At 44.3% G+C, this 12,382-nt stretch overlaps 1 protein-coding gene and 1 non-coding gene across 2 annotated transcripts; both read right to left on the bottom strand.

Moving 5' to 3' along the window:
• Positions 1–2,282: 2,282 nt before the first annotated feature.
• Positions 2,283–9,525, bottom strand: LOC113506639. The gene has a single exon (XM_026889468.1). The coding sequence runs from the start codon at positions 8,794–8,796 to the stop codon at positions 3,019–3,021; it is 5,778 nt and encodes a 1,925-aa protein (XP_026745269.1). The 5' UTR covers positions 8,797–9,525; the 3' UTR covers positions 2,283–3,018.
• Positions 9,526–11,328: 1,803 nt separating this feature from the next.
• On the bottom strand, positions 11,329–11,401 carry Trnaw-cca. Its single transcript has one exon. It is a non-coding gene; the product is annotated as a tRNA-Trp (tRNA).
• Positions 11,402–12,382: the final 981 nt, after the last annotated feature.

Genomic DNA, 12,382 nt, shown 5'->3' on the forward strand with positions numbered 1-12,382 from the left:
TTTTTATGCAACTGTTAAAGTAATCGGTACATTCTTGAAAGAAAGGAACTTAAATTATTTTAATTTTTATTGATGTACTCAAGTTCAAATATAGAATGCCGTAATATGATTTTGTATTTATTTACGATAGGAGTACATACCTATGTTTTCAGCTCGGTATTGTTGGCGGTGGTACTTCAAGGTCAAAACATTCGTAGTGACACTCAACCCAAAGTTGCATGTAGTTCACATTGATCTCATCTATTATTATGCATAACAAAAAAATACTGAACGACAGTTAATTATTACCTTGGTTCATCTGTAACAACTAGCAACAAAAATATAAACTTTCAAACAAAAAAAAGCCTTTCAAACAATGAAATAATGTTTTCTTAAATTTGCAACATTACATAGGCCAAAAGTATTTCGGATAGAAAAGCCCAGAAAACTTGCATAAAAAACCTGCATAATAGGTATGCAATGTGAAAGATCTAAAAGACCAAAGCTTTCAATGAATAGACATTATGTATCTATTGATAGAATAATGTCTACTGATAAATGGGATTTTTCGATATTTTAACGATTTGATCGGTCTACATCCACCATTATAGAGACCGCACACGTGGTCCTTCCAAAAATTCCTTTAACAATTTATTTTAATCGCTACTAATTTAAAATTTTCTTCTTTCGTAGCCTGGTAAAAACAGGGGAAGGAATGAGACTGAATGAGTTTCTGAGATCCCTAAGCCGACGAGGATTAGGAACATATTTTTGGAAATTTCCCCAATAAGGCTGATAATAGCGTGTAGCTATCAGCACTTACATCCGTCATACAATGCCTGGAAAATTCATTTTAGCTGTCGGTATCGACAGCGTAACCTCATAACCAACCTCATATAGTCTTTATTTAAGTTCCATTTATGCAGTAGGGATGACGGTATTTTACTTCAATGATCGTCAGGTAGGTTAACGAATAAAATACGTAATTTTTCTTTGTAAATTGGTACAGTAAATAGAACTCATGCACATGAAGTCACTTTTATGTTCATATTTATGCTTTGTCGTAACATCACAAATTACACATAACCTATACTTTAGATTTTTGTCAATGTCAATTTTGAAAAAAGGGGTGCCTGATATTTTTTTTATTATAACGCCATTTATTTATCAGCAATTTAAAGGCAAATCGTGATCAAAACACCAGGGGGGCAAGATAACACGTTTACCAACTTTTTTATTTTGGAAATATTCCAAATGTTTGTGAGGAAGATCACTTTTAATATTAAGAGGACAATCAAACATAGAATGTTTCAGAAAACCGTTTATTTGGTCGCAATTTTGCAAAATCTTAAATCTTATGACACTATGTAAAATCTACAGTTACCGAGCCCGACTCTCACTTCACCATATCTATTCTTTATATCGTCAGAAAACATCATGTGTGAAAATAACAACTGTCTGGCTTTCACTGTTCCTGAGAAACAGCCAGATGACAGACAGACAAACGGACACCGGGGTCTCAGTAATATGGTTCTGGTTTACCTCTTTGGTTACAGCACAATAATAATTTTATGATATCCGTCTAGCAATTTCAGGTGTAGGCAGGCTCAAGAACAGACGTGCTCGAAAATCATAACCCACCCAATTGGAAAATGGAAAATTTCGAATGTAAAACACTTTTAGCAGAAGTGCTAAGACTGAGTTATACCTTCTGTTATTTTTTCCTACTTGCACCCCCCCCCCCCATTTTTAAACGGCTCGATTTGTCAAACATGTCTAAACGAACACACGCACATAATTCACGTTTAAATTAAAATAGTTCAATTCGATCGGAAGCTATGATGTCACAGACAGACAGGCAGGCAGATATGTCAAAGTTATAAACCCCTCTTTTTGGTGTTAAATAAGAAAAAATCATTGAAACAGCTGTGAAATATTTGACACCAGGATAGTATCGTAAATGATGAAATGTGTTTGATTCAAACATTTGATAGTCTTTGGGCCGCTCAAGATTCATTATAATCACTACATAGTATAAAACAAAGTCGCTTTTTCTGTCATGTGTCATGTTGTATGTCCCTATGAACGCTTAAATCTTTAAAACTACGCAACGGATTTTGATGCGGTTTTCAACAATAGATAGAGCAATTCTTGAGGAAGGTTTTAGTGTATAATAAGTTTAGGTTTTGTGTAAACTGACAATATTACAACTGTGTCGCACGGGCTCCAACTTTACAGCAAGAGACACCGCGCGAGCACAACTATTGGGGGTGCCGGATTGGTGAAAAATGAGAAGGCCCTTGTATAAACACCAAACTCAATTTATTGACGCTCAAACAGAGGATGCAAAACGTAAACAAACGCAGTTTGTTTACGTCGACTATTTCGTAGGGCTCCGTTGATGTCCTTTAGGGCTTCGCTGATGTCCCGGGGCTCCTTCGTTGTATCCGGGGCGTCGCTGTTGCTGAAGTCTTCGAGGGCTTCCTATTTCTTCCTGTTGGTCCGCTCTTCTTGCTGTGTTGCCGCCGAATGTGTCGACTCTCGGTGTGGGCCGCATTTTATACAAATTCGGGCCCCGAAATTCCCCCGCTCCCATTGGCCGACCAATAAGATCGCTCGCTTTTCGACCAATAAGAGCGGGGGCGGGGCCCGCGCGCGGTTTTTTCCTTAAGGTTAACTACGACGATACTTTACCACACCGAGAGCCGTTTACTTAAAATGCTATTTTCTATTTAAAAATGAATTACAATAGTATGTTAACTATACATTTTCTGAATCATTACTTACCCTATAATATGAGAAAAATATAATATTTACAATATTCCTATCTTAAAAATATTCACAATTTACGATTTTTTTTTTATAAACTTTAATTAATTCCGGCTCTCCTATTGGTCGCTGTTACTGGAATGTTTTCCAATAGGAGGCCGGAGTATACTAAACAACAATAATCTAATCAGACTCTAATTTGACTTAAACTACACTTAAACCTAATCATATATCGTAAATAAAACACTAATCACAAATACTGTTCATTGTTTACACTTTTTCTCTTAAACTGTTCACGCTGTCCCGCACATCTCTCCCGCCGTGCGACGATGTTGCATCTCCTCCGTGTGCGGGTCCGTCGTCGTGCAGGGGCAGGATCACCAGCTTCCTCACTGGTCGACGTAGAACTCCTCCTTTTGTCCGGATGTCCACTGCTCTGACGACTCCATCTGGGCCGGGGTACGTGTCGATGACCCTTCCTCTGACCCACACGTTACGGGGCAGGTTGGCGTCGACTATTTGTACGAGGTCGTTGATCTGCACAGCTGGGCCCCGTCCGTGCGGCTCCCGCCGGTGTTGAAGCTCGGGTAAGTACTCTCTCACCCAGCGCGTCCAGAATAAGTCAGCGAGCCTTTGGGCTGCTCGCCAGCTGGATCTCGAAGCTACGTCCTTGTCGGTGAAACTTCCAGGCAGCGGTACTCGACCCTGTCCTCCTAGGAGGAAGTGATTCGGCGTCAGGGCTTCTGGATCTTCGGGGCTCACTGAAACGTGGGTCAGTGGCCTGCTGTTCACGGTGTACTCCACCTCGGCTAGTAGTGTGGATAACACCTCTTCTGTAGGGTGTCGCTCGTGCAGAGTGGCGGCGAGCGCTGTCTTGACTGACCGGACCATTCGTTCCCATGCTCCTCCCATGAACGGTGCGCCAGGAGGTATGAACCGCCAAGCGATGGTTCTCTTCGCGGCTTCTTCCGCCGTCGCTTCATCTATTTGTTGTCGAAGTTCTTTTTCAGCTCCCTTTAGGTTGGTGCCGTTGTCCGACCATATTTCTGTAGGGCAGCCGCGTCGAGAGATCATTCTTCGGACTGCCATCACTGCTGAGTCGGTGCTGAGTGAGCCTGCAATTTCGAGATGAATGGCTCGCGTAGTGAGGCAGGTAAATATCGCGACGTAGCGTTTCTGTCGCGTTCTTCCAACTGTTACAGATAGCGGGCCGAAGTAGTCCACCCCAGTGTAGGTGAATGGCCTTTTGTGATGAGCCAAACGACACTGTGGTAGATCACCTGTTCGTGGATGTGGCGGAGTCCCTGTCTTCATTCTGCAGAACAAACACTGTCGCAGTACTGAGCGCGTTGTAGGGCGCAGGCGTAACACCCAGTACTGTTGTCTACACTCGTTCACTGTCGCTTCTACTCCTGCGTGATGTAGCTGTTGGTGTATTGCTCGTATCCATGACTTAACTATAGGATGGTCTCCGTCTATTATCATGGGGCTCTTGAAGTCTTCTGGCATCTGTTTGACGGCTTGTATGCGACTTCTAAGCCGGAGGGCACCATCCACACACGTGACGCTAAGTTGATGGAGTCTGCTTTCCTTGTTGACCGGTTTCCCACTCCTCAAGTTGGCTATTTCTTCTGCGAACGACTCTTCTTGAGAAGCACGCATCAGCAACTCTTCCGCCTGCTTGAGGTTCTCGGCAGAGACTGGAAGGAATTTTCTATTTATCTTTGTTGTTGTTTTCTTCTGTGTTTCATTAGTGCTTGACGTTTTTCTTGCTATCTTATTCCAGCTTGGATCCTTTTCTTTATTTTTCTTAGTCCTTCTGTAATTTACGCTTTCTTTATTTCTTCTGCAGAGTTCAATGAATTGAAGAACTCGCGCTGTAGCATATCGAAGCCGGTGCCAGTTAGAGAAGCGTGAGGCTTCGGGTAGCCCTTCTGTTAATCTAAGTTCTCTTCTATTCGCTATGTGGTTCACCTTCTCTTCCCCAGAAGTGTCTTCGATCTTCTTAGTATCTGTCTCGACTGGCCACTGGTCCTCTTCTTCGTACAAGAAGTCGGGTCCCTTGTACCATCTGTGATCCTTGTCGAAGGTGAGCGGGACGTCTCGTGTCGCGTCGTCCGCTACGTTCAGCTTCGTCGGAACCCAGCGCCACTCGTTAACTTTGGTACTTTCCTCTATAGCAGCAAGCCGATGAGCCACGTATGGTTTGTAGGTGCGTGACCCTGTCCTGATCCAGGTGAGTACTGTCTTACTGTCGGTCCAGAACACCTTGCAGTCAGGTTTCCTCTCGTGCTCTTCTATGACTGAGTCTGCCAGTCTGGTGCCCATAACTGCAGCTTGAAGCTCCAACCTCGGGATCGACGTTAGCTTCAACGGTGCCACCTTCGCCTTGGCGACGATGAGAGAGAGCTTGACCTCGCCGTCAGGAGTTTTCGTTCTCCAATACAGGACCGCAGAATATGCTGACTCGCTGGCGTCGGTGAAGATGTGAAGCTGTATCGAGGCAGCGTCGCTGTAGTTCAGGTATCGCCTCGGTATCTTCACGTCTCGTAGCTTCTGTAGGTGAGTCAGCCAGGTCGTCCATTGCTCCGCGAGATCTTCGTCTATAGGGTCGTCCCACGCCGTTCCTCTGCGCCACACTTCCTGCAGGAGCTGCTTCGCCCGTATGGTGACAGGAGACGCGAAGCCGAGTGGGTCGAACAGTGACATTACTATCCGCAAGGCTTCTCTCTTCGTAGGTGTTTCTCCCTCCAGTAGCGTTGTCGGAACGCGAGCTAAGTTGAGGTTGAAGGTCAGCTCGTCAGTGTTCAACTTCCAGATGACTCCTAGTACTCGTTCTGTTTTCTCTTCTGTCTTGTAGAGTTCCATATCTTCTATGAGCTCCTCCTCTCCCAGCTCTTGGAGTAGCAGGGTTGAGTTGGACTTCCACTGTTTGAGTTCGAAGCAGGCCTTTGCGTGTATATCTCGAACTCCCTTAGCTATACGTACTGCGTCCTCTAGACTCCTGAAGCTGTCTAAGTAGTCGTCTACGTAGTGCTTCTCTATGATCGCTGCTGCAGCCTCGGGGTGTGTGGCTTCGTGTTCTTTGGCGTTCAAGTTCTTGACATATATTGCTGTTGACGGTGAGCTCGACGCGCCGAAGATCAGAGACGTCATTCTGTACTCTTCTGGAGGCTGGTCGTCTCTTCTGTTGCCCCTCCACACGTATCGCAGGGAGTCTCTGTCAGCTTCTCGAAGTTTCACTTGCATGAACATTTCTTTAATGTCCGCCGTGACTGCTATTTGATGTTGTCGGAAACGCATGACGACTCCAGGCAGCGACTGCATCAGGTCAGGTCCCTTCAGCAGCATGTCGTTGAGCGCCACCCCTCTTGTCTTGGCGGCGGCGTCGTGTACCACTCTGAGTTTCTCTGGCTTCATTGGATTGATGACAGCGAAGTGTGGTAAGTACCATGTCTTCTTGGGGTTCTTGTCTGCAGGAGCACGTTCGGCGTAGCCTTTGGCGACGAGTGCTTCCATCTGTTCATTATACTTCTGTTTAAGCTTCGGGTCGCGATCTAATTTTCTCTCTATATTTTCGAGCCTCTTCACGGCGTTGCAGTAATTGTTGGGAAACGAGATGTCTTCTTGTTTCCATAAGAGGCCCGTTTCGTATCTTCCTTCTCCTATTCTTCTCGTTGTCTTCTCTAGGACTCGGAGAGCTTGCTGTTCTGGATCTGTTGTGGGCTTCTTCGGGACGATGCATAAAGAGTCCATTTCGAAGTACTTCTTGACCATGGCTTCTAGGTCATCTTCTGGTGATTCTTCTGTGGTATGCGATACATAGTCGATCGCGTGCTTCATTGTCCTGGTTTGGCTTCCATGCAGGACCCAACCCAGCGGCGTGAGGGAGGCCACTGGTTGGTGATGATCGCCTCTTCTTATCCTTGTGGTCACCAGAAGATGCCAGTTGTCCTGTCCAATCAGTAGTCGTGGCCTGGCTTGGTCGTACGTCAGGTGTCCCATCAAGTCCGTCAGGTGCTTGCAATCTTGAACCACTTCCCTGGACACCTTCTGTGATGAGACCTGCAGGTTCTTAACTGTTCTGGCTTGGACTCGCTCTTCGTGACCGTTCATACCCTTTAATCGGAAGGTGACTCTTCTTGACGCAGCTTCTGACGTCTTCAACTCATTGATAGTTTCTATACGTAGGGGGTCGACGGGTCCTGTGGCACCTATCTCCTTGGCGACCTCTTCGTCTATTAATGTTACTGTCGACCCGTCGTCCAGCAGAGCGAAGGTGTCCACGACTCCTTTGGGCCCCTTCACCTTCAGCGGCACGATCTTCAAGTAAGACTGTTTTCTTTTTGCTGTCCACGCAGAGTTGATTACTTCTTTGTCCTGTTCTTCTGTAGGAATCTTCTCTGTGCTTCTATCAAAATGAAGTAACCTGTTGTGAAAATACTTGCAGTTATCTATCCCACAGGGCTTGGGCTTGCAACTATGGGTTTTGTTTCTGTAACGCAGACAGCGAAAGCACAACTTCCTTGCCTTGGCTAGGTCCCATCTTCCGCTGTTGTCTTTCTTCTTGAACTCTGCACAGTCTTGCGTGTTGTGTCCCGTCTCGTCGCATGCTGGACACTTCGGTGTATACGTTTGCACGTTGTTGACTCTCTGCGGTCTTCTAACTGTAGGTGGCGCTGCTACCTGTTCAGGTAGCGCATATGGACCGCAGAGTTCAGCTTCCCTTCTGAGAAATCTTTCCATCTTGACGAGATCGGGTTCACTTTTCTGTTGACTGACGGCGTAGTCAAAATACCTGTACTTGAGTGTTGGGGTTAACTTGTCCACCAGAGATTTGCATATCTCCGGGTTATATAGGTAGTTCAAACAGCTGAGAGTCTTCAATGTAGCGACGATGTTGGAGACCTTCGTTGAGAAGATGCATATATCTCGTGGCGATTCCGTGAGGCGTGGGAGTTCCCGGAGCGCCTCCATCTCCACCATCGCTATTGCTTCTGGTCGCCCGAATCTTGACTCCAATGTCTTCATAACTTCTTCCGGAGCTGCGCTGGTGATGAGCAGGCCCTCCACGGCTTCCCTGGCTCTTCCTTTGAGGTTTCTTCTAAGCCTGTTCGTGTTTTCTATAGGAGAGTACGACGACGCCGTCTCATAGTAGGCCGCGCGGAAGGGCAGCCATTCTTGATGTGCACCGCTGAAGATCGGAAGTTCAATGAACTTCGGTCGCTGAGCGGCCTTGACCGCGAGCGTTATTGCTTCAGCCAGCTGCGAGAAGTCCGCTGAACCTCCCGCCGGTGCTGGATGCGCGGGCTGCTGAGTCTTCTGCTGTGGCGTCGCGTCCTCCTCTGCTGTGTTCTTGTTGGTGTCGAGCCAATTGGACACCTTCTCGTTCACCTCGGTGATAGAGACGTCGCCTTCTTCATCTTCATCTTCTGTGTCTTCAGTCTCCAAGGCGGCCAGCTTCGCCGCCGCGAGCTCGACCTGTAGGCGCAGGAGTTCTTCTTTGGCCTTTGCTATCCGCTGCGCCTTCTTGCTGTGTGTTGATCCCCCCCCTCCCCCCCTCTTGCTGGGGGCGCGCGGGGTGGTCGGTCCACCTGTTTCATGTGGGCCGGTTGCATCCTTCCTGTTCCGCTTGACTGTAGATGCTTCTGTTCTATTTTTGTTGACACCGGCGGTTACCCCCCCCCGCGGGGGGTTCATGTTCGTCTTCTTGACGGCGTGAGCGGGCAGCGTGGTAGCAGCGGAGTCCGAGACCGTAGGCGCGTTGGTTGCTGTTGCGGCCGCGGCGGTGGTGCCGGCGGTCGCGGTGGCGCCCGAGGTGGCGGCGGTGCCGGAGGTCGCGGCGGTTGCCGATGACTGCGTGGTGGCTGTCGTCACGGAGGCGGATGTATACTCTGTAGTTTCCGTGGCGGTAGTCCCTGTGGCTGTAGAATCGATCGCAGTCTCGGCGCTGTTGCCGGTCCCCGAGGTCGTAGCGGTGTCCTCGGATGATGGCTTCTGTTGTGTTGCGACCTTGCGGCCCTTTCCCTCGGAGCGCGTGACGGGCATGGCGCTTCTGTCTTCTATTCTCCGGTATTCACAACTCGATCTGTAATTAAGTTCGATGTTCGAAAGGCCAACTCAATTCCACGTATCCGGCTCGAAGGACCATTAAATGTGTCGCACGGGCTCCAACTTTACAGCAAGAGACACCGCGCGAGCACAACTATTGGGGGTGCCGGATTGGTGAAAAATGAGAAGGCCCTTGTATAAACACCAAACTCAATTTATTGACGCTCAAACAGAGGATGCAAAACGTAAACAAACGCAGTTTGTTTACGTCGACTATTTCGTAGGGCTCCGTTGATGTCCTTTAGGGCTTCGCTGATGTCCCGGGGCTCCTTCGTTGTATCCGGGGCGTCGCTGTTGCTGAAGTCTTCGAGGGCTTCCTATTTCTTCCTGTTGGTCCGCTCTTCTTGCTGTGTTGCCGCCGAATGTGTCGACTCTCGGTGTGGGCCGCATTTTATACAAATTCGGGCCCCGAAATTCCCCCGCTCCCATTGGCCGACCAATAAGATCGCTCGCTTTTCGACCAATAAGAGCGGGGGCGGGGCCCGCGCGCGGTTTTTTCCTTAAGGTTAACTACGACGATACTTTACCACACCGAGAGCCGTTTACTTAAAATGCTATTTTCTATTTAAAAATGAATTACAATAGTATGTTAACTATACATTTTCTGAATCATTACTTACCCTATAATATGAGAAAAATATAATATTTACAATATTCCTATCTTAAAAATATTCACAATTTACGATTTTTTTTTTATAAACTTTAATTAATTCCGGCTCTCCTATTGGTCGCTGTTACTGGAATGTTTTCCAATAGGAGGCCGGAGTATACTAAACAACAATAATCTAATCAGACTCTAATTTGACTTAAACTACACTTAAACCTAATCATATATCGTAAATAAAACACTAATCACAAATACTGTTCATTGTTTACACTTTTTCTCTTAAACTGTTCACGCTGTCCCGCACAACAACGATATTAGTTAAACATGTCGGAAAAAATTAAGCCATTCGAGAGCTTTCCTCGAGAACGCTGCCAAAACCTTTTGAGTTACAACAAAACTATGTATGGCGGGTTTGTACCTCTTTAATAAATCTACAAAAAAGTCCGCGGTGGTATATGTCTATCTTCCAAGGATAACCCACAATAACCATTTTTATGTGTTTTCTTAATACAGTAAAATTATGGGTTATTTACGAACCTATTTTAACAATACAGTATTAATCCTTATCCAAATAAATAAGTTAGATATATTATACATGTAATATAGAACAAAATTGCCTTTTACACTACACCAAAAAAGTGAATAGGTAATGAGTTATCGTAATATTAAAATCTCCGCGCGAGAAATTAAAAATCGATGAAACGTAGCGAAGATATCGTTGGCATCTATATACTAATATACTTATACTAATATATAAAGCTGAAGAGTTTGTTTGTTTGTTTGTTTGAACGCGCTCAGGAACTACTGGTTCAAATTGAAAAAATATTTTTGTGTTGAATAGACCATTCATCGAGAGAGGTTTTAGGCTATATATCATCACGCTGCGACCAATAGGAGCGAAGAAAAAGTCATAACTTAAATCTTCTAACCACGCAGACGAAGTCGCGGGCAACAGCTAGTTTAGAAATAAAAAAGCAAGCTTAAAATATAAAAAAGTGTTTCTTTTTCAATATTGCATAACATTTTTGAGATGATCGTTATTATTAAACTTCATAGTTTTTCACATCTTGAAAATCACGCAGATAAAGTCGCGGGCAACAGCTAGTATGATGAATAAAACACGTAACTTATAGATTTGACTGTTACCCAATAGATTCTAAAAATAGATATAACTTTAGGATTATTACTTGAATCTATTTATGATATCTAGACATTTTATTATCTCATTATAGACGGAATTCTAAAATCATTCATTTGATAAATAAATATTATTATCTAATATTAACTATCCCACCAAACGATGTTTTGCCATACAAAAGAGTTTTAGGGTATTAATAAGAAGGGGTCTGAAAATCGATGTTGTCCGATTCTCAGACCTACTCAATATGGACACAAAATTTTATAAGAATCGGTCGAGCCGTTTCGGAGGAGTTCAATTCCGTACATCGTGACACGAGAATTTTATATAATAGATTTTAAATAGTGATACCAAAGTTGATACCAAATAACTTTAAATCGATTTCACCGAGCAACGCCACAGGGCACAGCTAGTATTATCTCATCGTCCAAAGTGCGAGTAAAAGGAAGCGATTTCGTACTCACCGTTTGTTTGGAACACTAAAATCAAAATTAAATCGAGATATGTAATCCGTTTGTTTGTAATACATAAAGCAAATGATTCGAGGTCTTCCGCAACAATTTGCCATCTGAATATAAGGATAAAATGAAATCATTTCTGTACCTCAGAGGCATACAACATTATGTGTGAAAATCGGTAAGAAAAGTAGAATTAAGAACTATTTAATGAAAAAGAACGAGCAAAACTAATATTAAAAGTAACAAAAAGGAACTTTCTGCATTGGTGGCCACGACAGGATTCGAACCTGCGACCGCCGATGCTGGGATCGGTCGCTCTGACCTCTGAGCTACGTGGCCGGTGAAACAACATTTCAAATTTACCTTCTCATGAGCTTCGCCGCGCATCGCTACTTCAATTCCGCGCCGTAGTCCGCTAGACAGAGTACAATTTAGCAGTTCCCGATCATTATTTCAAATTTACTCTCTTATGGACTTCGCCGCGCAACTCACTCAGCGTCCCTCGTCCTAACCTTTTCCTAACTATGTTTGGGTCTGCTTTCAGTCTAAGTGGATGCAGCAAAGTACTAGTGTTGTACAAGGAGTAACTGCCTATCTTCTCATCCCAGTTACCTGGGCAACACGATACCCCTTAGTTAGACTGGTTCTCAGAATTAATCAAAATGCTTCAATTATTCCGATTAAATTAGTTGCGCAGTTCCAAAATGTACTCGTATAGAAAGAACGGGCAAGAAAAGCCATAAGTTACTCATTAAATAAATGCAGTATATATCTATACCTCAGAGGCATACAACATTATGTGACATTTCTTTTTCTAGATGGGACTTAATATCGTATACCAGTGTATAGAACTGGTTCTTGCGAGTGTAATTTGCAAAAAACATACATTTTATAAATAAAATTAATTTTGGAAAAAAATAAAAACCGACTTCAAGACTACACTAACAATATATACAATTGAACTAAAAAGTGTTCTTTTCTTTGGCTTGTAATTAAAATATTATTTTATACTTTTTAGTTCAATTGTATATATTGTTAGTGTAGTCTTGAAGTCGGTTTTTATTTTTTTCCAAAATTAATTTTATTTTTCACTTTTTAGTGGAAAGTTAGTGATTTTTAGTATGGGTAGGCCTACTAAACGCGCTGCCCAAATGAGTTCTTTGCCCCCGTGAAACTGCCCAGAATTCCCAGTGATATTTGTTCGAAAGCCTCCACCCAGTCTGTTACCATTTGAGAGTGATGTTAATTATGGAGGCCATTTTGAATAACCGAATATCTCATCAGAACAAACATCTAATTATGTTTATTTTAGTTTCAGTA

Source organism: Trichoplusia ni, assembly GCF_003590095.1.
Source record: "Trichoplusia ni isolate ovarian cell line Hi5 chromosome 20 unlocalized genomic scaffold, tn1 tig00004208_group19, whole genome shotgun sequence".
NCBI lineage: Eukaryota > Metazoa > Arthropoda > Insecta > Lepidoptera > Noctuidae > Trichoplusia > Trichoplusia ni.

Bases quoted from the DNA above. Each gene is read 5' to 3' on its own strand.
- LOC113506639 (XM_026889468.1), bottom strand. From the start codon at position 8,796: ATGCCCGTCACGCGCTCCGAGGGAAAGGGCCGCAAGGTCGCAACACAA.